Raw genomic sequence first — 26,401 nt, 5'->3', positions numbered from 1 at the left:
CCCCTCATATACATAATAAAAATATATGAATATAGAAGTTAGCTGCGTAAGTTAATTTGTAAGTTACGTATATTTTTTACTACTAAAAATGTTCGTTAAAAATTAAAATTTTAGTTGCCTTTTTAAGTAACCGAAAAATTGGAGGTCAACTAGGCCTCCTCCCCCACCGTTTTTCTCAAAATCGTCTGATCAAAACTAAAAGAAAGCCATTTGGCAAAAAAAAAAAAAAAAAAATAAAATTAATACGTCAATTTCCTTCTAATTATTCATTTGCGGAGAGCCAAAATCTAACATGCATTAATTCAAAAACGTTCAGAAATTAAATAAAAAAAGCAAGTTTTTCAACTGAAAGTAAGGAGCGACATTAAAACTTAAAACGAACAGAGATTACTCCGTGTATGAAAGGGGCTGTTCCCTCCTCAACGTCCCACTCTTTACGCTAAAGTTATTTACTGTTTTACAAAGTACAATTGAGAGAAAGAGTCAAACTTTAGCGTAAACAGCTAGACGTTGAGGAGGGAACAGCCCCTTTCATACACGCAGTAATCTCTGTCCGTCTTAACTTTTAATGTCGCTCCTTACTTTCAGTTGAAAAAACTTGTTTTTTATTTAATTAAAGTGAAAAGGCCGTCAAAAGGGTATCAAAAGCACATCAACAATGTTTATGGAGCGACTTAACGTGTCAAGGTGAAACTTTCGGGGTATCATGAAAGCGATGAAAGAGTGGCCAATAGGCAATATGGACATGGTACTACCGTTATTAATACTTCTACTACTACTATTAGTACAACACTAACACTGCAAATACTTTTACTTCCACTGAAACTACTGTGATAGTAGTTATATAAGGCTAAGTCTATGAAGGTAAAATGTGACAGAATATTGATGGCAAATTCGAACTAACAAAAGACGCTACGTGCAATTAGATTGTCAGTAGAGCGTATCTTAAGACTTGATTTGTGTATTACGTTGGAACTCACAGAGAATACTTAAAGGGGGTCGATCAATCGACCAAAAGGTCGATTGATTAAGTATTTGGTCGGTCAATCGACCAAAAGGCAATATGTGCACAGTGCTACTAATACTAGTGCTACGGCAACATTTACTAGTTCCACTACTACTATTTCTATTGCTACAACTACTTCTTATATCGCAATTATTTATAAGGTTAAGAGTATTAAGATGAAAATTTCAGGGTTATCAAAAGAGCAAATCGGTAATATCATATAGCAATGGCTAATTGTATTAAGTTGAGTAGTTACATATCTGATGTGACTAATATTACAAATATACCTAATGGTATGAAGGTGAAATTTTCAAAGAATGTTTCCGGCCATCCGTATGCAGGTTGTCAAAAGGGCATATCAGCAATTTCTTAGGAACAATTTCGTGTGTGAAATTAAAACTTACAATGCTTGTTGTGGGGGATATTGAACTAACCAAAAGAAAAAACCTGCATTATAATGCTACTGCTTCTACTCCTACAACTTCTGCTACTGCTACTATTATTATTATTGATACTACTACTAAGTCAAAACGAACTGTGATCATTTAGACTGTCAATAAGGTGACTAAGTAATATTATAATAACGTCTTATGTATAACGACTTGTAATTAACTTCTTATATATTAAGTTAGACCTTTAAGGTTAAGTTGTAACAGTTTTTGAACTTGTCAGAAGACATCATGTGTATACTTTTGATACTGCTTCTACGGTTACCGTAACTAATGACACTAACGGCACTAAGTTGAAACGTTTGGTGGGAGTTAACGAAAAAAACTATATGCATGCAAGTATTAAAAGGGCATATGAGCAATATCATACGCAGTGCTGTAGCACATAGCACGTAATATCATTGATATTTTAAAGAAGCTAATTTGATTGGAAATTCAAAGTTCTTGTACCAGTGGCGTAATTTTGTCAAAATCCTGGGGAGGGGAAAGTTGGCCCCAATTTTTCCAAGTCAAGCAATATTGACAATAAAAACTGAAAAATGAGCAATTTGGTGACATGAAAGTACTATATGGTACTATAAAGGTACCATAAAGATGCTTTAGATTACTATAAAGTTAAGTATATACTAAAGAAGACAAAGTTTTGACAAGATTTTGAAGAAACTAAATTTCAGTGGGGGGGAGCAAACTTGAGTCGGGGGAGGGTACAAACCAAGATCTTGGAGGGGCAATTTCCCCCCCCCCCGACCCCATAGCAAATTAGGCCCCTGTCTAGTACCCTTTCTAAGAGTCAAAAGTGATTGAAGGGCAATCAGCCTTCCTCTTTAGTTCATAATTTCCCAAACATTTCCAATCAAAATTTTAAGATACTAATTTTGGACAGCTTAGCTAAACGGTCTTATAACTGTATCTCTAGGGCTATTGTGTAGGTCAATCTCCGGCAGTTTTGCGATTTGCCCATTATGTTTAAAAAATAAATGTTTCCGTAAGATTCAATCAAAAGGCACTTAGAATATACTTATTGCCAATTCGGCTTGCAATAGTAGCTTTTCCTTTGTAATTGTAGCAGTAAGTAAGTTTATTAATCCAAATTCACAAACAAATAAATAAATTAAACAACACTTTCGTGCTCGAGAAAACCTACGAAGATTTGCGGTCGCGTGAAAGTCCACGTAGCTACGTTTCTATTAAATTGGCTATTTGCTTAAACATCAACTCTTTAATTAAAACTATTTTAAATAAACAAAAAATAAATAAACTATAACCTTATATATATACCCCACCTTAGCCCCTGACCACATTCACCTTCCCAGCTCACCCTTGCCTCTCCAGCTCATCTACCTTCCCGACCCAACTTACCAGCCATAATAAAATTAAACAAATTCCCCCCCAAAAATAATCTTTTAAATTCTTTTTAAACCGAGGTATGTGTCCCACCACCCTAATGCTCAATGGTAGCTCATTTCATACAGATGGACCCAGGTGTTTTATTGAGAATGAAGACCTAGCACCACGAAGCAAATCAACAATTATGTTATCACTTTGCCTAGTTGCGTAATTATGCAGGTCACTATTAATTTGGTACAAACTCTTAAAACATCAGGGGTTAAACCATTCTGACACTAAAATATAAATACTGCGGCTTGGTCATCTTTTATCTGATCGACATTAAGGAGCTTGCTTGAACTACGATATTGTTTCACCAGTGGAAAAAAGTTTGAACGGATAGGAAGATATTACTAACGAAAAAATTTATTGCTTCGCAGGATACGCAATATTTATCTACTAAACTATAGGAAATAAAATGACTCGCGATATTTTTAATACCTTTGTTCTACAAAATAGCGCTTTACTGAAAACACAAAGCTTATTCTGAAAAAACGGGAATTTTTCTTAGGAGCTGAAAATTCAACAAATGGTATGCGGAAAGTAAAATTCTCATTATAATTCTCTGGATAGTCATTCACTGAGCATGATATTGGTAAGTTTAGTATACAATTATAATTATCTGAAAAAGCTCAAGCAAGCTTAGTTTTTGGTGAAGCGTTAGTTTTAGGATTCCACAGATACAGGTATCTATCACAAGTCAGTCTATTTGAGCTATAGTCCCGGGGAATTTCAGTTCAATGGAGTTTTTGTATATTCTGGGCCAGTCTCGGCCACTGTGTGATTTTTGACACTTGGAGAAGCTCTTGTATCAATGAGAGTCGACGTCGGGCAAGTCAAGCAAGTTTGTACAAAAACTGCGCAGGACTAAAAGGGAGGATAGTTTGGGGAGGGGATTTCTTTCACCAAAAAGCAAGTTGTTAGGTTAAAAAAGTTCTAAACTTCCCGATAAGCAATTCTTATCCTCCCACCTCCTCCTATGGGTGCGTATGTATTGGAATCAAATTCTTACCTCAACATGTTTGTCTTATGTTGCCCATTTCCTGGCAGTATAAACGGAATGCCCCAAATATCGAATTTTTGACCGTTAATGTTAACTCAATTATTCCCTTTCCAAAAGGAATATATGAGCATGAAAGGATACAGATTTTTCCCGCAGGAAAATCCCAATTTGTTTCGGGGTGGCTTTAAGGATACCGCGGTATTCCCATCTAAGATCTTATAATGTGTTTTGGGACCTTCTGGACTAGAAGCAGACGAAAAACGTCGACGAAACCAAGGCCCTGGTGCGTTTCTAAATGAGAAATTTTTTTATTCCGCTATAGTTAGGCTTTGAATATCTTGCTGCAAGGCTAAGCCTGCTGAAGGCGACGCCTGCTAAGAATTTTGTAACAAACTCGTTTAGAAGAAAAAATGTTGGTTCGAAGTTCTTTAACTAGTTTCCCAATATTTATCTATTAGCTTCTTTTTTCTGTGACCTCAAGGTCTTGGAAATATCAGGTCTGACTTACTGAAGGTTTTATATTTGATTTAAATAAATAGGAAACCTTTGCGAATTCTGTGAAGTTGTTTGATTTGTTTCAAGTTAGATTATTTTTATAGTAATTTGTTTTCCTTATCCCGTTATTATATTTGATGATCTACGGTGAAAAGCAACAATAAGTTCAGGTAGTCTGGGCTCGAGGCTTCTGTGAATATGGCTTTTTTTACCTAATCCTTATCTTAATTTTCTCTTAAAGCCTTTATCTTTTATCAGAAAATGTTAATGAATCACCGGTTGCCGTATCCAGATAATTGCTATTGGGAACAAACGTCCTGCGGGGTTTTATCTTCTAAAACTCTAATAAGATAAGAAATTTCTGATACTAGAATATATTTTGTTTATTCATATTAGTACATTTTTACATATTCTTGTGTCCATATTGTTGTCTGTACATATTGTTGTGCATTTATTTTCGGATTAAGTACTAGAAGGTTTTTTCTATTATTCTTTATGTTGTTAAGAGAAGTGCCCAAAGAAGTTCTACTGTTGGGGTTTAGAGTCAGCGTTTCAACTTTTATATTTTTTACTGTAGATTTATAGTCTTTCGGTGCTTAATACAGAAGTAATAAAAAAAAAACTCCTAAAGTTTTACATTAAGGCGCATTGACAGTTATCATCAATACTGCATTTTTCATAGAATTTTTCAGCCAATCAGAAGATGCTGTGAAAAATATAATTGACTCAAATTAGAGCTAGCTAAACCTTAGTAGTTGTAAAATCAAACAGTTTGTGTTGATGAACTGTAAATAAAGACCTAGTCAGCCCAGTAGTAACCAAAGCCCTAAAAACGGAATATTGACAACAATTGATACACCATAAGAACTGGCTTTTTACGCTGTTCCCAAATATGTAAGATTCGTTAAGTTTAATGTTACCCATCAAAAGGCCCGATTTTCAGAAAGGGGGAAAAACAACCCCAAATAGTCAGGCGATCTTAATGAGAATCACACCACGAGATTCAACATATCGGAGAAATCCTCTTCAGTTGTTTCAAGCTCCTGTCTACAAAAATGTAGAATTTTGTGGTTTTTTGCTACAAGAAATATTACGGAAGTGTGGTTATTTATTTTTGGTGTTGTTTTTTTTTAGCCCCACGAAGGATTGTCTGAAACCAATTGCCAGAGAAGATCGGGAGAGGGCTCATTTGAACGAAATAAGAAGTTATAGTGCCCTGAGTGACCAAAAAGATAAGAGAGTAACTAGCCCCCATCCCACACCCCTTTTTCTCCAAAGACCTCCGATTAAAATTTTGAATCAGCATAGCTGAAAGATCCAATAATTATTTCTTTGGGAATAACATGACCGGCAACAGCCCTTGGGCAAAGGGTTTAATTTGTGCAATTTGCTCATTGTTTACATATGCTATTTGCTATTGAAAAAAAGTGCAGATTTGGGGGGGGGGATTTCATGCGATTGGGATTTTTCCTCGTGGAATATTTTCTATGGCTTGGAAAGTTTCCAGGGGGAATTTTCCAAGGACAAATTTTCTGGAGAGCGGGGGGAGGGGAGAATGTCTGGTATGATTTGAAAAATGGTGAGAAATTAAATACAAAAAACAAAAATAAATTTAAGTGAAAGTAAGGAGCAACAGCATAACTTAAAGCCAACAGAAATATTCCGTATATGAGGTGGGCTGTCATCGCTTTACATGCAATAGTTTTACTTCTTGTCGCAATTGATCAAGAAATTCTGCTGAAACACAAGGGCTGTTGAGCTTGAACCATAATTATTTTTAAAGAACTTAAGACTTTAGCGTAGAGTGAGGATTAAGAAAAGGGCAGCCTCCTCATATACAGAACAATTTTTGTTCCTTTAAATTTTAATGCTCATCTTTACTTTCAGTTGATTTGCTTTTAATCTCACTGAGAATGGGCTTTTATTTGTCTACACTGCCTCTAGTTTGAATTATGTTTAAACATTGGTTACGTACGAGTATAAGGTATTCCAGTGTTATCTTTCAGAGTTTTATGAGAAGGAAAGTATAAATATTTAAAACAACAGTCTAGTCGAAGTAAATTCACAAGAAATTGTCGGATCATTCGTAGATTCTGCTAATTCAAAAGGGCGCATATAGAACAAAAATCCTTCGCAGAAGACTCAAAGCTTCTAAACGTTTTTTGCCAACAGTTGTCATGACAAGACCGTTCCTGAACTGCCCGACATTTCCCGAGCTGCACAGTACTTTTGTATTGTTATTGATTTAGTCGTTTGATTTTAGGCTAAAGAAGGAGGGTGAACGAGACGTTGAACTAACATAAAACACAAAAGATGGGGTCGGCTGTCGCAAGTGGTAGAACTGGAAGTATAGACTCTTCAATATTTGCCATAACTGTCAACAGTCCTTTTGTCTATCTATGAATGAGAAAGCTTGATAGCGGCTGGATTATGTTGTTTATTCAGTTGTTCAGGGCAGAAATATGTTTGAACAAAATCATATAAAACATATTTACGGGGTTGCCAACTACTTGTTTAATTTTGACAATTATTATTTCTGATATTATTTTCAGGAATAAGCTAATCAATTTAACAAATACAAGGGGTGTTAGGTGTATGCTATGGTTTGTCTCGTAGATCGCTGTTTTCATGTCTTTTGAAACCAACTTGTCCCGAATGAAGCTAATGAGGTTTCAAGAATTTCTTTCTTTTATGCTAAGAAGCTAAATGCTCTTCTTTTACATCATATTGCGATTTTGAAGATGATTCTTTATTTCTGTACCAGTAAATCACCCCAAAATAGAAGAAAACTGTAAAATTCCAGTTTAAGGGCTTTTCGCTATCTTGGAAAGTACGAAGAACGAAACTTTCAGGAATGGAACTACAGTACTTTCCAGGATAATGGAAAGCCCCTCAAGTAGACTTTTTCCGAAGCTTTAGTTTATCGAAGGTACACAGAAATCCTTCATTACTTACCAAATAGTGTAATGAAAATAAAAATTTACATGAAAAATATAATGGGCCTGGCGGTGTTACGAATTGGTTACTTAATATCTGAAACTGTGTAGGATTATATTTTTGGATTACTTTGGGAAATCATAGGGGTCTGGAAGTATTGTTATGTTGCTTTTATGGCACTTGGCATTTACCAAGTGACATATAGAGATCGAAATTTCTATCTGTCTGTTGGTCCGTCTGTCTGTCTGGCCCGGTTTTGCTAGTTTGTGCACTTCCAGGTAAGATAGGACGATGAAAGTGGACAGGCATTTCAGGGAACAGACCAAGTTGAATTTGAAATAGTTTCTTCCCCGATTCGATCATCTCAGGGGGAGTGGAGGGACGGTTAATTCGGAAAGATTAGAAAAAAGGATGTATTTTTAACTTACGGACAGGTGATCGTACCTTAAGGAAATTTGATATTTAAAGGGATCTTTTGCTTCAGAGCTCTTATTTTGAACCACGACCAGATCGGTGGTATTGGAGGAGTTGGAGAGGAAACCGGAAATCTTGGAAAACGCTTAGAGTGGAGAAATCGGGATGAAACTTGGTGGGAAGAATAAGCGTAGTTCTAGATACGTAAATGAAATAACCGGACCGGGTCGCTCTCTTTGGGAGAGTTGGTGGGATTTTCAGTGCTTTGGCGAGTTCGGTGCTTTTGAACGTGCTAGGAAGATGAAAATAGGTAGGCGTGTCAGAAACCTGCACACATTTGCTTGGTAACAGCTGTTTTCCCGATTCGACCATTTGGAGGGCTGGAGGGATGGGAAATCGTGAAAATTGAGGTATTTTTAACTTACGAATGGGTGATCGGATCTTAATGAGATTTGATATTTAGAAGGACTTGTGTCTCAGAGCACTTATTTTAAATCCCGACCGTATCTGCTGATATTGGGGGGAGTTAGAGGGGGAAACGGGAAGTCTTGGAAAACGCTTAAAGTGGAGAGATCGGGATGAAACTTTGTGGGGAAAATGACCGCATGTCGTAGATACGTGATTGACGTAACCGGACTTGATCCGCTCTCTTCGGGGGAGTTTGGGGGGTCGAGTGCTTCGATGAGTTCGTGCTTTTGGACGTGTTAGGACGATGAAAATTGGTAGGCGTGTCAGCGACCTACAAAAATTGACTTGATAACAGTCGTTTTCCCCGATTCGACCATCTGGGGGGCTGAACGAAGAGAAAAAATTTGGAAAAATTAGGTATTTTTAATTTACGAATGGGTGATCGGATCTTAATTAATTTTGATATTTAGGTGGACCATGTGTCTAAGAGATCTTATTTTAAATTCCGACCGGCATTAAGCTCCTAATTTTCCTTTTAAATCCATCTATTTATTCTTAGAATTTTGCTAGAGCTCATGTCATATGAGCTCTTCGCTCTTCCGACCTCATCTCAAGTGCCATATGAGCTCTTAGCTCTTATTATTCGTCTGAAACTCTGTCGTTTTGGTGGAAAGACCATTAGACCTATTGTCACGAAGCAACCATTTTGACAAAATTTTGTCTCCATAAACTCTGGCCTTCTCAACTTATTAATTCACAGGAAAATACCAGAGTATAATGAATGAAACCGGGAAAAGAAAGTAGAATTTGTCAAAACCTGCATATCGTCAGTCGAGCATCAAAAGGACATATCCTCATAATTATAATTTTTCAGAAGAGCAAAATAAAGACCTTAGAACTTTTTTATTTCCCCTCCAACAACTTTGAAACAAAAACAGATCGATATGTAAATCAATACGCATTAATCCAGTTTTGGGTACTTATCTCTTACATCCACGACATTCAAGAAGTTAATTTAGGGTAATTCTAATGAAATATATCTAAGTATGATGAAATTAAATACTTTCAAATTAGGAAAACTACAACAGAGAATCATAGAAATCAGGCCCCCATAACGCGTTATATTAAATGGTTTCTAACCTAACTTAACTAAAATATTTAATTAAAATGTACCTATAATGCAGTATATATATACACTCTCCCAAGCTAAGCTGAAAGAAACTACAAAAAGAAACCGGTTCTGTCAGACCAAGTACTTGAGTGTGGTGGGTATAAGAGATAGGTTTTTGCTTTACCCGTTTTTTGCTTTACGGTTATTGGAGGGGAAATAAAAAAAGCTGTTAGGCTCGTTTGTTCTTCTGAAAATTTACAATTATGGAGATACGTCCTTTTGATACCCGACTAACGATATGTTATTCACCCAGTGATGCCCATGCTCAAAGTAGCAACTAAATGTTAGCTATGAAGATAAAACAATCTTCAATATCTGAACTCCAGTTTATAAAAATGACTGAATCATCCATTTCCTATATTTTCACTATTATTTGTGACTTTTCTTTATATTTGTTTGGTTACTGAATTCTAAAGCAGACGCAAGAGGAAGTAATAGCGGCCTGCTTCCTTCCTGGTCAAGGAAAATAACCATTCATTAAAATTATCTTATCTCTTGTGGAAGTGTAAAGTGCGTTATTGTGTCTTCCTGCGCAATTCAGTTGTTAATGCCCTTTTACTTATTTGGATATTATTTAAGAAGATTGGTGAATTGTTTTCAGATAAATAACGAAAAGTTACTTTTGAAACTATTTACCGTGTTTTTTGCCTTTTTTTTAAATCCGAAGATACTACATTATTTAAATCCTTAAGGCAAGACCGTATCCATGAAAGATGTTAGGGGGGTTTAACCCCCCCCCCCCCCAAATGTTTCTTCGACTCGTAAAAATGTGGCAAAATTGTATACAAATAGATTTTTAATGCGTTATTTGAAGTTCTTAAGCTTTTATACTACTGCTGCTAAAACTAAGGGAGAAAATTTGAGCTAAAAGACGCTGAAAGAGCTAAAAGACGGAAAATTTGGGGGTTGTATAAAATTAAATCGAAACGCATTAAGCCCTCACAGGTTGTCAAGTGGACGTATCAGAAATGCTACAGGAACGGTTTATGGTATAAAATTTAAAACTTTCAGAATGTGTTGATGGGGATGTTGAAGAAGCAAAGGGTGCTATGCGCATACTGCTACTAATGCCTCTAATACTATCGCCACTATGCAAGCTAAGCCTATTAAGGTGATGCTTTCAAGGAATATTTAGGCCGATGTTGAACCAAATCAAGAAGTTCAAGTGCTTTATTTAAGAGTAAAAACAAATTCGAGGGTAAGCAGCCCTCCTTCCAAGCCCATTAATTTTCCAAACATATCCTATCAAAATTTTTAGACACCCATTTTGTTCAGCATAGTAGAATGGTCGAGTAATCATGTCTCTAGAGATATTGGTCTCTAGAGAATTGTTGCTTTAAAACTAAATCAATAGGCACTGTGCGGATGCATGCCAATAAGGCAGCACAGCAATATGTCGAGAACGACTGGGGGCATTCAGTTGAATCTTTCGGGGCATTGCTATTACTACTTCTGCTCTTATAATTTAAATAAATCAAAAGAGTGTATCCAGGTCGTGATAGAGCATAGATAGAATTTCTTAGGAATTATATTATGTTTTTTTTAGGTCAACTTGAGGAGGTACAAAATCTAACAGAATACATTTTAAAGGTTTTCGCTTTTTTGACTGTATGAAGTAATTTTTTTTTCAAACTTGGAGGAAGAAATATCAGTAGATGTTCTTAAAATTAATACCATTAAGGCTCATTATATCTTATCCAGTATAAACTTTTTTTTTAGTTTGGGCTGCCAAATTAAATAGAATTGATTGGATGGTCTTGCCATAGCTTGTATAGCTTTGATAAAAGACCCGTAAAAATTACAGAAAACTAAAAAACGACACCTACTTTCCTGGAAATATTAGAAAAGCCATTCAACTTCTCCCGTTTTGTGCCAGAGATGGAAATATTTTGATTTAGTGAATTTTACATCATTAGAAAGTTTTTTGTTTTTTTAATTATTTAACAGAGCAGAATTTTCTTTTTAATGTTCAGGAAAGGACAGTCCCTAAAAATATTCCTTTATACCTGCTTAGAAAACATTAACAATCAGTCCAAAAGAAGGATCATTGGATGATTTGACAGCTTTTCAAGTTATCTTCTGTGTTAACCGCCTTGATTGTAATCTTTGCCAATACAGGATGCATATTATTTATGCTGTATAATCATTTGTAAACAGCGCTTTTCTTAACAATTAGTTAGATATTCTATGTTTTCTTTGTTTTAAACTAACCTCTCGTTAGCTTTTCAAACTATTGTTATATTCAAGATATCCTGTTAAGTTTTATCTCAGTTGCTTCTGTAGTTCCCTGTGGCGCTGGAAAAATTTGCTATTGGACCCTTTATCTTTGAGACTGTCTGCCGACGCTGAGACGCACAAAATGCTATATATGGACTGAACGTTCTTAATTTGGAAGTTTTGATTAGCGAATTCTTTTCTAAACATCTGGAAGAAATATATCTTGAATTTTGGCGAAGCAGTTTGGCGAATTTGACGAGTTTGAATTTGAAGAATACACATTGACGAAGCAGTGAAACTGAAAGCAGCAATACTAAATAAATTGTCACAAACGTTTGATACCGTTAATTTTACCGCAAATTTGTGTGGCTTTTGCAACCTCTCAAGTCTGTCGAAGGACTAGAATGTTGTTTGGGCTTTACTGAAAACTAAATAGCGTCAATTGAAAGTTCATTTTAACCAGGTGAATTTCTGTACCTGTACCTGTTCATGGACAGAATTGCAAGGAAGAAAACGTTATTGAAGTTTTACTTGATATTGCACTAATAAAACTAAACTTATTATTACAAATATACCGATGCAAAACAAAATATTCTTGAAACAAAACATAATTTATTTTTTAATGTTTAAAAGAAAAAAAAACTATATAAAAATATATTTGGTATATATTTGGTAGCAATTCACAAATGACACTGTAGTCCCTTGGAGGAGGAGGCTTAAGGGATTGTCACCCTCATTTGTGGGAAAATACGTCTACTTTTGATTTTCTTCATTGTTCGTTGCAATTTCTGTTCATTTTAGGTTTGCACCTTATATAACTTAGTAATTTATGTTACTTTAAGTTTTTAAATTCGCCATATATTGGTCATGGAAACGCTTGGCGTCAACAGGGACAAGCAGGTCCATACCCTAGTGTACTATTGGAGTTGCTAACACCTTTTTATGTATCATTCCTAGAATATGCATCACGGTTTCTGAGAACTTCAAGAACAATTCGTTATCCGGTATTGCGTAATCATTTATGTTGTTAGCGAAACAATACAATACGTTCTGTGACAGCTGACACAGAAGTTTCTGTCACAGAAGTTCTTATCTGGTCTTATCGGATAATAACTGAGCCAACATCATTTTTAGCTTCTAAGCAAATTTCCGTCGACTTTGCGAAATTTATGTCTAATATAGGGATCGAACGTGAGACCCATTATTTTCTGTGGTAAAAGAACGACACATTACTCAACTGAGCCGACAATTCATTGATGAAATTATGTTCTAAGTACCTCTAGGCAATCAATGTGTTGTTTTTGGGATGCTAGCCAACTAGTGCTAAGCGTCACTACATCGTAACAAGTTAATTGTGTAATCGATTTCTCAATTGGAGTTGGATATGGTAAATGCTATCAGTGATTTGTTTCCTGGCTCCTTTTGGCATCATTCGAAGAATATGCAGACCACGGTGATTTGAAGTGCTTGCTGGAGAGAAATATTCTTTTGACGGTTAATGAAACTTTTTTCGAACTCCAAAATTGTATTGACTACAACCGAGCAGGTATTAGTTTTGCAATGTAATGGTCCTGAGTACATCAGTTTCCCATTACCGGGACTTGCGCATGGGTTTGGGGTCCCACCATTACCATCCAGGATTCCATTCTCTCCTCCAGAGGCCACACTCCCCTCTAGGGCCCCAATGGCCCCCCAGGACCCCAATGACCCCCCTTTTTGAATAATTATCGATATTGGCTATTGGCTATTGATTATTGATTATCTGTTATTGACTTTCGATTTTTGAATATGGACTGGTTATTGATTACCGACTATTGATTATCGATTGTTGATTATCAATTATCGACTATACCAGAATTATTTTCGGACTTCTTGAACTCAGAGTTTTTTTTTTTTAACAAGATAAAAAAATTAAAGTTCTGTTTTGGATTTTCCTTGGAAGAGAAAAAAGTTATGCCTCGATTCTGGATTTTTTCCAAAGAAGAGAAAAAAGTTACACTTTGATTCTAAAATTTTTTCAAAGAAGAGGAAAAAGTTCTACTTCACTTCTCAATTTTCTCAAAGAAGAGAAAAAAGCTTAAGTTCTGCTCTGAACTTTCCGTAGAAGAGAAAAATTCGATTCTGAAGTTTCTTCCAAAGAAGAAAAAAAGTTATCTGCTCTGAATTTCTCCATAGAAGAGAAAAAAGTTATACTTCAGTTCTGAGTTTCACCACAGAAGAGAAAAAGTTCCACTTCAGTTCTGAATTTTCTCAAAGAAGAGAAAAAAGTTACACTTTGATTTTGAATTTTTCCAAAGAAGAGAAAAAGTTCTACTTCAGTTCAGAATTTTCTCAAAGAAGAGAAAATAAAGTTCAAGTTCGGTTCTGAATTTTTCTATGGAAGAGAAAAAGTTGCACTTCGATGGTGAATTTGTTCCAAAGAAGAGGAAAAAAGTTACACTTCAGTTCTGAGTTTCTCCAAAGAAGAGAAAAAGCTCCACATCAGTTCTGAACTTTCTCAAAGAAGAGAAAAGTTACACTTCGATTCTAAATTATCTCAAAAAAGAGAAAAAAAGGTTCAAGTTCTGCTCTGAACTTCTCCATAAAAGAGAAAAGAAATTACACTTCAGTTGTGAATTTCCTCAATGAAGAGAAAAAGATACACTTCGATTCTGAATTTGTCAAGAGAAGTGAAAAGTTCCACTTCGGTTTTGAATTTTCTCAAAGAAGGGGAAAAAGTTCAAGTTCTCATCTGAATTTTTCTATAGAAGAAAAAAACGTTACACTCCGATTCTGAATTTCTCCCAAAAAAGAGACAAAATGTTACACTTCAATTCTGAGATCCCAAAAAAGAGAAAAAGTTCAAGTTCAGTTCTGATTTTTCTTAAGAAGAAAAGTTACACTTCAATTCTGTATTCTGTCTAAAGAAGAGAAAAAAAAGTTGCGCTTCAGTTCTAAGTTTCCCCTAAGAAGAGAAAAAGTTACATTTCTCTTCTGAATTTATTCAAAGAAAAGAAAAAAGTTCAAGTTCTTTTCTGAATTTTTCCACAGAAGAGAGACTTACACTTCGATTTTGAATTTTTTCCAAAGAAAAAAAAAAAATACTCTTCAGTTCTGAATTTACCCATAAAAGAAAAAAGTTCTATTTCATTTTGAAATTTTCTCAAAGAAGAGAAAAAAAGTTACACTTCAATTCTGAATTTTTCCAAAGAAGAGAAAAAGTTCCATTTTAGTTCTGAATTTTCTCGAATAAGAGAATAGAGGGTTCAAGTTAGATTCTGAATTTTTCCATAGAAGAGAAAAAGTTACACTTCTATAGTGAATTTGTTCCAAAGAAGAGGAAAAAAGTTCCACTTCAGTTCTGAGTTTTCCCAAAGAAAAGAAAAAGTTCGACATCAGTTCTGAATTTTCTCGGAGAAAAGAAAAGTTACACTTCGATTCTAAATTATCTCAAAAAAGAGAAAAAAAGGTTCAAGTTCTGCTCTGATCTTCTCCATAAAAGAGATAAAGCTACACTTCAGTTCTGAATTTCCTCAAAGAAGAGAAAAAGTTCCACTTCAGTTCTGAATTTTCTCAAAGAAGGGAAAAAGTTCAAGTTCTCTTCTGAATTTTTTCATAGCAGAGAAAAGTGTTATACTCCGACTCTGAATTTTTGCATAGAGAAAATCGTTACACTCCGATTCTGAATTTCTTCCAAAGAAGAGACAAAATGTTACACTTCAGTTCTGAGTTCCTGAAGAAGAGAAAAAGTTCAAGTTCAGTTCTAATTTTCTTAAAGAAGAGAAAAAAGTTATACTTCAATTCCGTATTTTGTCTAAAAAAGTGAAAAAAAGTTACACTTCAGTTCTAAGTTCTCCCAAAGAAGAGAAAAAGTTACACTTCGATTCCGAATTCTATCCGAAGAATAAAAAAAAGGAACACTTCAGTCCTGAGTTTCCCAAAAGAAAAAAAGTTACAATTCAGTTCTGAGTTTTCTCACAGAAGAGAAAAACGGACAGTTTTACTTTATTGTCAGCCACACCGGCAGAGAGAGAGAGAGAGAGAGAGAGAGAGAGAGAGAGAGAGAGAGAGAGAGAGAGAGAGAGAGAGAACAAACACACAAATACAGGTAAACACACGGTCACACTTTCACACACACAGGCAAAAGCACCCGGGTACCTGCAGCTAACCTAAAAATGGGCATTATTTTCAAATAACTGCATTCAATTTATGGTCATTTAGGTTCACTTAGGGTGGCGGGCTGTTGATAACTTTTTTTCTTTTCTTTGGAAAAACTGCAGAATAGAAGTGTAACTTTTTTTCTTCTTTGAAAAAAAATCCAGAATCGAAGAATGACTTTTTTCTTTTCAGAACAGAACTTGAACTTTCTTTCTGTTCTCTGAAAAAATTCTGAGTTCAAAAAAGTCTAAAAAAAACAAAAAAAGTAATCAAGAATCGAATAATTAATAATCAATAATCAATAGCTAATAATCGACAGTCGATAATCTCTAATCAATAATCGATAATCTATAATCAATAATCGATAACCGATAATCAATAATCGATAACCGATAATCAATAATCGATAATCCATAACCTTTATCCATAATCGATAATCAATAATCTATAATGCTCAAGCCCCAGTAATGGAAAACCAATTTGCTCAGGACCATTACATTACAAAAATGATATCTGCCCTGTTGTAGTCATTACAGTTTTTGGAGATCGAAACAAGCTTCATTAACCATCAAAAGAATGTCTGTCCAGAAAGCATCTCAAATCACTGTGGTATGCATATTCTCGGAATACCATATATCCAATGCCCATTGAGAAATCGATTGGGCAGTTAACCTGTTACGATGTAGTGATTCTTAACACTAGTTGGCTAGCGTCCCAGAAACAATACATTGATTGCTTGGAATATATTTCTAAGAACATAATTTCAACAATGACTCGTTGGCTCAGTCGGGTAATGTGTCCTTCTTTTACCATATGAAATAATGGGTCTCATGTTCGATTCCTATATCAGACATAAATTTCGTAAAATCAATGAAAAACTGCTTAGAAGCTACAAACGGTGTTGGCTCAGCTTTCTTCTCGAAAGACCAATTGTGAGGGCTGTGACAGAACCAATTGTGTTGTTTCACCAACAGCATGAATGATTACGCAATACCAAATAACTTGTTATTCTTGAAATTCTCCGAAACATACCCAGAAATTCTTGGAAATCAGGATATGGGCCCTCTTGTATTCGTTGTGTTTTTTCTCCGACAACATGAATGATTACGCAATACCAGATAACGTATCATTTTTGAAGTTCTCGAATTCTTGGAAACCTTGATGCATGTTCTTGGAATGATGCCAAAAAAGGTGTTAGCAGCTCCAATAGCACACCGGGGTATGGGCCCGCTTTTCCCTGTTGACTCCGTATTACTGACCACAATAGAAGTTCAGGCATTGCTTGCGATGTTGATGGGAGATCCTTCTCCTCTGGAGAGGGCGCGTCGCAGGGGCTTCATGATCCCTTTGCGGATGTGCCGCACCTAGAGCACACATGATGGGACCCAGAAGATCGTGACCTATGCCTGGCCATAATTTTTATTGATTAAGATTTAATTTTTTGATTTAGTAATGGGAAAATCGTGTAGGCTACTGGTGCTGTGATGCTGTCCAATAGAGCGTGCTACAGTACCATAATGTCAGACTTTGAGTTACGTTATGTAATCTTACGGCGAAAATTTTTTCCGTAATGTAGATAGTGTCAAGAAGGCTCCGAATCTACATAGAATGTTGCGGAGTTAGATATCCTGATTCCCCTTGGAACTGAACCCCATTCAATTCAATCCCATTAAATTCAACCCGATACAATTCACCCATCGGGCATTTCAATTCTTCGTGCAATTCAAACCCTGTTTAACCCGGCCCCATGCAGATCGACCCCATTCAACTCATCTCGTCAGCATATATCCCCCTTGTAATTCAACCTCTGTTAGCTCAATCCCCATGCAACTCAATACTGTTTATCTTAATCCCTTTGGAGTTCAATCCATCATTAAAATCAAACCCATTTAACTGTATCTCATTTAATTCAACTCCCATTTAACTCGGCTCGATTTAACTGAATCTCTATGCTACTCCATCCCATTCAATTCAACCTCTATTTAACTCAAACTCCTTCAATCCAACCTAAAGTAGCCTAACTTTAAGGAAAAAGAACATTGAAAACAATACTAAACGTAACTTGGATACATTTTTAACATAATTTCAAAGTAACAGAACATTTTGCATTGTAATTTTTTTAAACAATATAACATGATCATTTATGGACCGAAAACTTAATACTTCTCAATGAGATCCTTGAGTATGGGTATTCTGGACTAAATGGTGACAGGTAGAGCCTTAAATCTGGACCTCTAGATTTAGTCTAGAGATTTAATCTGGATCTCCATAGGTTACCCTATAAACCACCCTTTACCCAACTTCAGCAAATGTGTACCACCAAACCTCTTTTTTTTTAACGATAGCCAGGCGTGGATCATTAACTAAAAGTTATGTGTGCCTGTCTTGAATCGGTACATTTTTAACATAGGATCGGTTGCCTAGTGCTAAAGCAACAACAAAGGAGATTGCCTTTATTGCATCTCTTTGCTATTATATTCATTGAAAGGAATTGACATTTAAATATTAATGCCATCACTTTAACTTGTCAGGAAATATCTAAAATGACAGCCATTCAAGATTATATTTCTGATGTTTGCAATATTAACAATGAAAAGCCTGCGTATTTTCCAGTGTGAGCAGCAATATCTATGTGGAATGTAGATTTACGACAGAATAGCTGCTACTGTCTGGGCTCAACCCATTTTGAGTCAGAACGACCTTTGAAAAAACTGGGTTCCGCCGGCTTTTGGAAATGAAAAAGTTCATTAAGCGACTGCTTATAGTAACGTCTCAGCTCTACTTACGTAAAACAATGATGTTTATAACTATTTTACTATTTTAATTACTTTATTTTGTTTCTTAATTGTCAGTTAGATGTTGCGTTTATTCTGGTTTTGCTGGTGAAGGCTTTTGGAAATATAGTCGAAGTATTCAATTAGTTTCCCTCTAAAATTTACTGTCTTTAAAATTTCCTCATTGGTTTAGCCTTTTTATTGTTTGTTTCCCAATGATAATTCCAAAAGATCATTATTGCGAGTGAAAATATGATCTATCAACCTGTAAAAAATGGTCTTTGAAGGTTAGTGTAGCGCTCAAATTATTACGATGAATTTGTTTGAGATTAAAATGGAACATTTTATTGTTTCAGGTGAAAATTCCACTGTAAAAGTAACTCTCAATCTCCAATACGATCAGTTACATCTTTTCTTTGCCACATGAAAATAAATAAATAAACTAATGAAAAACAGAGAAAACTAAGCAGGACCGTTTTTCCTCGTCAAAAAACTGGTTTCACACGCTGGGAAGAGTGTTCTGTTGTGTGTAGACCTGCAATTAGCCAATGGACAAAAGTTTTCTGTACCATAAATCCAGGCCAAATTTGAAAAATTCCAATTGTGCGGTCACAATAATTAATTTGAAAATTTTTATTCAAGATTATTTAACATTAAAGGAATAAATTTTAAATGTTGACATAACATTATCGTAATTGGTTTCAAAAATCAGTTCATGTTTAGCAGTGTATTAATGTTTATCTTTATTTACGAGTTTGTTCACATCTTTTATTTTGAAGAATTGTCGCTTAATATTGTAAAGTCTTAGCGATTGTTGTACCCGGAGCCAGATTTATAGCTTTGACGCTTCTAGGCCCAAGCGTTTTTGCCGTTCCGTTTTTGCGATTTTCTCGGGGAAGTCCTGAAAATTTTGGGATAGTGGAAGCACTGAACAGAATGCAGCTGATAGCCAAAAGTAAAGAAAACGAGAGATAATACCAATCTCTCAGCTGCTATTCTTGGAAGACACCTGACAGTTTACAAGTGACCAAGGAATTCCTGTGTTGTTTTAAATCACTTTTCTGTGAATAGGTAGCGCGGCGGTGGAGTGTACCTGACACTTTGACGATAAATCATTTCAGTCCAGTTTTTGTTACGAAAAAAAAATCACTCGGTGATCATTTATTGCGCCCCTAGGCTTAGGACTAGCGTGCCTATTGGTAAATCCTGGCCTGGTTGCACCTGCACATAAAGAGTTAAAGTCACATTTATACTTTTCAGTCTACAAGTCTCGAAATAATTTCTTTTTTGTTGTCATTTTGCCCATGGCAATATTGAAAAAACTACCAAAAAATATGTATTTTACTTAGCTAACTGTGTAATAATTGTTCGCTGCGGTGTTACGTTGCTTTCCTTGTGCTTGTGATCAATCTTTTAGTCGCAATCAGAGAGAGATGACAAGTTTTAGAAGGAGATTTATTAGTGTGAACCTGTAAAATGGTCATACAGGGGAAATTATGGAATGGTCACAATTTCTTAAGATGGGAAACAAAGCTGATCTGCTTAGCAGATAAACATGACAGAATTAAAATGAATTACAACTACATTCGAAGCTACGAACAAGTTGTTTTGCCAAAACCGGAAAAAACTGACAGATCGTAGCCTAGGTTTATCGCCAGAAAGGCATCTGTAGATACATTATGAAGCTTGGACTTGTGTATAATTGGCTCCAAACTCGGCATAGATTTGAGTAAAGATTCAAGTCGAATCATGGGCCTAAAATTCCAAAGAAATGACCATTGAAATTGAGCTTTGCTCGACTTAGCCTGACATCCATGTTGAATACTTTTGAGGTATTGGGGTCTGAGGTGAAGATTTGAGTTGAGAAGATGGAAGTCATATTTAACTGTTTTTAAGCCTTATTGTAAATATAAAATTTATTTTAAGGCTCATCCTGTTTTCTTTGTCACTACACCGGGTTTCTACCTGGCTAATACGTAATGGAATGGCGGACTGTAGTCGGTGGAATTTCACTAGCTACGTTTATATTTTGGATTGGAGTTTGGTGCCTTCACTTCATGGCCATCGCATATGGGTAAGTCTCATTGAAGTTTTTTGTTTTAGTGATTCTATTTTTCGGCTAGTGTATCCGCTCTTTTTTGCGCTCAGCTCTTTTTCTGCAATCACGGATCTAACATTATGCCATAACCCCTAACATTATACCTAAGATCAACAAGAACATGTTCCATCTATTGATTTTCCTTTTACTAGTAATTTGGTTTTCAAATTAAATATTTTTTCAGGGATGCTTCAAGTCGTATTTGGAAAGAGTCATGCATTATTTTTTTTTTTTTTTTTTTGAGAAACATACTCGGATCACTTTGCAACGGAATTATACATCTCTATGTTTTTAAAATATGTTAGATTTTCCTCCCAGTATGTGTTCTATAAAAAGGAGCTTAATATATTTGGTTCTTTTTAGCTCGACTAAACCTTTTTTTTTCGTGACCCAAAGATGTTGTAAGCAATAATCCCATAAAAATTCAGTGATAAATATCCAATGCTGTTGTCCGAAAGATAATATGCAGAACGTGCTGCTTCTTCTGCAAACAATTGCAAACATATCGATTTGCATATCTGGAATTAGTGTCAAAACGTATATTAAGTGGTGTGGTCATGTTTAACATAGCAAAGTAATAAATTAATTGTCAATTTATCCACCTGACTGTGACCTAGCTCTTGCTAGCACCAATCTTGGTATTATTTGGTATTATGTCCTCAATAAATCTCAAGACGCTACATGAACCCTGTTTGCCATTTAACGAATCTGTAATGTATCGGGAACGGATAAGAGGATCGAATTGAAATACCATGGACTGTTGGGGTAGAATATGAGGGCTTCAGATTTTGTGTTCGTGAAGCTGAAGGGGGCACAAGAAAGTTTTGTGTCTAGTCGGCCTTCAAGTTTCTGCGCTGTTAGACCGTAAGGATTTTTTTTTTTCACGGTGAAATGGCTTGGTAAATCGCAAACCCAGACAATCAAACTAGGGTATTTGGCTAACAATGTATGCAAGGCTGTTAAAATAGCGCTTTTATAATACCTTGGGAATGGCTTGGGAGCCTGAATTGAAACTTCCAGGGGGTTTGTGAGAAGTGGAAGAACAAGTGGAATTCAAATCATACCGTTTAGGGAGGGACAAAAATGCAAAATAGATTTTTTGTCTCTAAAATATTTTTCAGCCCGAAAAAGAGCCGACAGTTTTTGTTAGAGCTTGAAACTTGTATCCATAAACCCTGGTAATTTGTAAATTGGTATCCGCGCTTCCTTTCCTTTAAATACATTTGTTTAAAACTTTTAGAAAATGATAAAATAATTTCTAGATTCATCAATTCAAAATATTTCTTCAACGAACTAAACGCCTTAAGAGATAGCTTCAAAATTATCTATGTTTGTTAAAAAGTTTAAGGGCACCCAATTATTGAAATAGCCTATATAAGAAAATGTTTCACAGACGCTATCATAGGTAGTGGAATAGCGCTGCCTAAGTAAAGAGCGATGTAGGCACAATGTATTATGATTTTTGTTTGTTTGTTTCTTTTGGACCAGGGCACTTCGTATAGATGGAGTTGTCGTAGAAACTTCAAAACGGGCTAATTCGATTGGAAATTGAAAGTACTATTCCCCTTTTTAATGGTCGAAAGTGATTTGAGGGCAATCGGCCCCCCACTCCCCGACCATAATTTTTTTCAAACACATTAAATCGAATTTTGAGGTGACTATTTTGTTCATCGTAGTTAAAAGGTCCAGCAATTATGTCTTTGAGGATGACAACCCCCCTCCCACAACCCCCAGGGCAGGAATTGTAAGTTATACCCCGGCGCATATACAGTTTTTATTGAAAGGATGGACGTATAAACTTCGAAGGGGACTTATTTGGTTGGAAATCAGAAGTTCTAGTTCCCTTTTAAAAGCAAAAGTGATCGTAGGGGAACTAGCCCCCCCCTTGCGTTCTATTTTTCCGAAATGCATTCAATAGAAATTTTCAGATAGCTATTTGTAAAAAAAAATAGTCCAAAGATAATATAACAAGGCCTTCAGGGTTGACACAACCCCCCAAAATCTGGGTGCAAGTGTTGTAAGCTATGCCCCAGGGGAATAAGATTTGTACGGAAAGAATGGTCTTGTGAGCTTTAGGGGAGGCTTATTTAATTGGAAATCAGAAGTTCTAGTTCTTTTTAAGAGTAAAAAGTTATGGAAAGCAACTAGATCCTCCTTCCTGACACCCTCTTTTTTCCAAACGCATCCGATAGAAATTTTGAGATAGCCATTTTGTTCACAACTGTCTAAAGAGCATATAACGATGCCTTCAGGGTGGACACAACCCCCCAGAGCCCAGGGACAAGGGTTGTAAAATTATGCCCTGGGGCATATAAGATTGTTCTGGAACGGGTGGTAGTATAAACTTCAGTCGGATTTGATTCATTTGATTGGAAGTCGGAAGTTCTAGTGCCCTTTTTAGGAGGCAAAAGTGAATGGAAGGTGACCAGCCGTCTCCAAGCCTATCATACCCCAAAACAAATCCTGTCATAATTATAAGAGAACTATTTTGTTCAGCATTGTTAACAGCTCCGGTAATTATGTCTTTGGGAGGTCAACCTCCCCACAGTTTTCAGGGGAAAGGTAGTAAGTTATGCAGTATGTTCACTGTTTACATATAATATATGTTATTGAGAAAGATATGCATGTTTGGACTTTACTTTCCAAAAAGACAAAGAGCATTCAGGTGAGCCTTTCAGATAATATTGAGGGGAATATTGAACTAAATCAAAACATGTTATATGTATACGGATTGTTAAAAAAGTGTAACTCTGGAATGACCAGATTAATTTGGAACTTTCAGGAAATGATAAGGAGATGATCAAAAAGCAATATTTTCATGCTACCATTACTACCAAAACTACCATCACTACTACTGTTACCACTACTACTGTCACACTACTCCTTTTAACATATTGAGGAAAAATTTGAACTAAAAAAAGACGCTATGTGCAAGTACGTTGCCAAAAAAGTGTATCTTAAGAATTAATTTGGGTATTAAGTTGGAACTTCAGGAAATTTTTTGAAGGAGAAGGTTATCTGACCATAAGGCAATATGTGCCCGCTACAGCTAACACTGCTGTTATTGCTACATTTACGACTACTACTACTACAACTACTACTTCTATTGCAACTACTTGTAAACTCGCAAGATCACTGAGATGAAAATTTCAAGAAGTATATGAACATACAGGTTATCAAACGAACGTATCAGGCGTGTCATATCAATGGTTAATTGTGTTAAGTTTAAACTTCCAGGACTTAATAAGAGGGACGTTCAACATGACCAAATGGCAACACGTTAATACTACTGCCGCTACTAGTAGTACCGCTATTACTGTTAATACTACTGCTAGAAATACCAATGCTACTAGTTTGACTACTATTACAACTGTGCCTAAGGGTATGAATGTGATATTTTCGAGGAATTTTCAAGGGGGAAGGTTAACTGAATCACAATTCGCCGTCTGTATGTAGGTTTTCAGGAGGGCGTAACAGCAATATTTTCCGAACGCCTTGGTGTGTGAAGTTGAAACTCAACAGGGCTTGTTGTGGGGATGTGGAACTAACCAATTGAAAATATTTGCATCCTAGTGCTACTGCTTCTACTCATACTATTACTGCTACTATTATTCTTACTTCTATAACTACTACTGCCACTGAAGCTAAGGCTACTACTATTAATTCTACTGCTACTACTATTACTATTGCAGCTATTGAAACTAAGGGTGTCAAGGGGAAAAATTTGGATATATTAAAACTGTATGGAGCTAAATCGGAAAAGACTATGCCCATAAAGGTTGTCAAGAGGACGTATCAGAAACATGCTGCAGAAACATGTTATTAAGATGAAACTTTCAGTGTTTATAGAAAGGGATCTTGAAGAAGCCAAAGGCGCTATGCGCATTCTGCTACTAATGCTACTATAACTGTTGCTACTATGCAAGCTAAGAGTATTAAGGTAAAGCTTTCAAGGAATATTCTGGTAGATGTCGAACTAAATCAAAACGAATTATAAGTGTTTAGATTTTCAAAAAGGTGACAAAGTATTATCTCAAGAACAACTTGCATAATTAGGTTGGACCTTTAAGGGTAAGATGCAGCGAATTTTCAACTTGCAAGAAGGCACTCTGTGTTAGTGGTAGTGGCAGCATTAATACTACCACTACAGTTACTGTAACAAATGACGCTAAGGGTATTAAGGTGCAACTTGTAAGGAAGGTTTAAGGGGGGGATTTGTTCAATTAAACGAACAAAAATATATATGCAGGCTTTTAAAAGGGCATATAAGCAATATAATAGGCAGCATCGCTCTATAATAGCTGGAAATATAATTAAAACTTTTAACAAAACCAATTTTGATTGAAACTTGAAAGTTTTTGTGCCCTTTTTAATAGTCGAAAGAGATTAGAGGGCAAGCAGCCATCCTCCCAAGCCCATTCATTTTTCAAACACATCCAGTTAAAATTTTGAGAGAGCCATTTTGTCCAGCATAGTAGAACACTCCAGTAAGTATGTCTCTAGGGATATTAGGTATATCAATCCTTCGCAATTGTGCAATTGACCCATTATGCTTTGAAACTAAATGTGTCTTTAAAACTAAGTCAAAAGGCACTGTGCTTATGGTAACCAATAAGACACCTCAGCAGTATATCGAAAACAACTGGGGGGATTAAGTTGCAACTTTTGTGGTTACTACTATTACTTTTTCAGCTCATACAATTTAAATAAATCAAAAGGGCGTAACTGTATACACGTTGTCAAAGAGCATAGATAGAATTCTTTGGGAATGATACTAAGTATTATTTTTCAAGTCAACTTGAGGAGGTATAGAATTAATTAAACAATACTATTTGTGTCAGGGTTAAGAATCTTTAAAAAAGTGTGTCCAACATACAAATAGCAAGCCAATCTATGAATTCTTATAGAAAAAAAAACGGAAAGATATGAAATATTATTTTTTTTTCAATGGAAAAGAGTATGAATAAAAAAACACAAATTAATTTAAATTTTTTTGATAAAATAAGTTTTTCAAAGAAAAGTAAAGAGCTCCTTTAAGCCAAAAATGAGCAGAAATAAGCTCAAATAATCTTCCAAGCTTAAAATTGCCACAAAAGACCATCAATAGATAAATGAAACTCAAAACCAACACACAATATCACAATAATATCCGGGTCACAATCACCATAAATAACCGGATCAAACTCGAAACGAGCAGAAATTAACATGAGTAGAGCAAGATCGGAACATAATTTGCCCTTGACTGAAAACAAAATATATTTTAAGTGTTTTTATTTCTTTGACAAACATACAAGAACCTAATAGCGACGAAGACCACACTGCCTTTCAATCATAAACAACTGATAGTACAATAGGGATTTTTTTTTTTTTTCAACAGTCCCTCAACGAATCAGGCCTGGTTGAACTTCGTTTAACTGTGGACTCTGGGAGTGTTCTAGTTTAGTTTTTTTTTAGTCTTAAAGCTCTTATTTTAATTTAAGTTTTTTTTTTATATATTCATTTGTGTTTTGCTAAGGACAGTCCTTGGATATAGGGTCGAAATATTCATTCGGGGTTTGAGTTTCACTGTCTTATAAAAACAAAAAAATCCTTATTGTTCTATCTGTTGCTTGTGTTCATGCAAGAAGCCCATGCAAAAAGCGACTTCATCGATCAATTATCAGGCGGACAATCTTCATATTGTTGAAACCAAGATTTATAAAATGATTTTTAATCGATAGGATTGAAGGGCCCAAAGCTAGGCCCTTGGGTCCTTGCTCCCTTCAGCTCCACCCCCCATTTTTCAAATATAAGCTTTTTCTGTCTTTTTTATTTCATGGTGTTTTATCATTATCTTTCTGGGTTTATTTTGGAAATATTCCTGAACAATGAATAGGCTAAATTAAAAAAAAAAAAAAATCCTAAAT

General features: G+C 35.6%; 1 protein-coding gene across 5 annotated transcripts in view; it reads left to right on the top strand.

The window, feature by feature from the left end:
- LOC136029340 (ceramide glucosyltransferase-like) overlaps positions 1-26,401 on the top strand; it is a 111,496-nt gene that overhangs the window by 41,972 nt on the left and 43,123 nt on the right. For 3 of the 5 annotated variants that reach the window (XM_065707631.1, XM_065707657.1, XM_065707667.1), the window contains exon 2: positions 20,324-20,471. In XM_065707631.1, coding sequence (XP_065563703.1) covers positions 20,377-20,471 — 95 coding nt within the window. In that variant the 5' untranslated portion in view covers positions 20,324-20,376. Of the gene's footprint in view, positions 1-3,546; positions 4,816-20,323; positions 20,472-26,401 lie in introns of those variants that run through there. The other 2 variants (XM_065707649.1, XM_065707640.1) reach the window with 2 other exon arrangements.

Source organism: Artemia franciscana, chromosome 1, assembly GCF_032884065.1.
Source record: "Artemia franciscana chromosome 1, ASM3288406v1, whole genome shotgun sequence".
NCBI classification, from domain to species: Eukaryota; Metazoa; Arthropoda; class Branchiopoda; order Anostraca; family Artemiidae; genus Artemia; species Artemia franciscana.
This window is presented reverse-complemented; position numbering and strand designations above follow the sequence as displayed.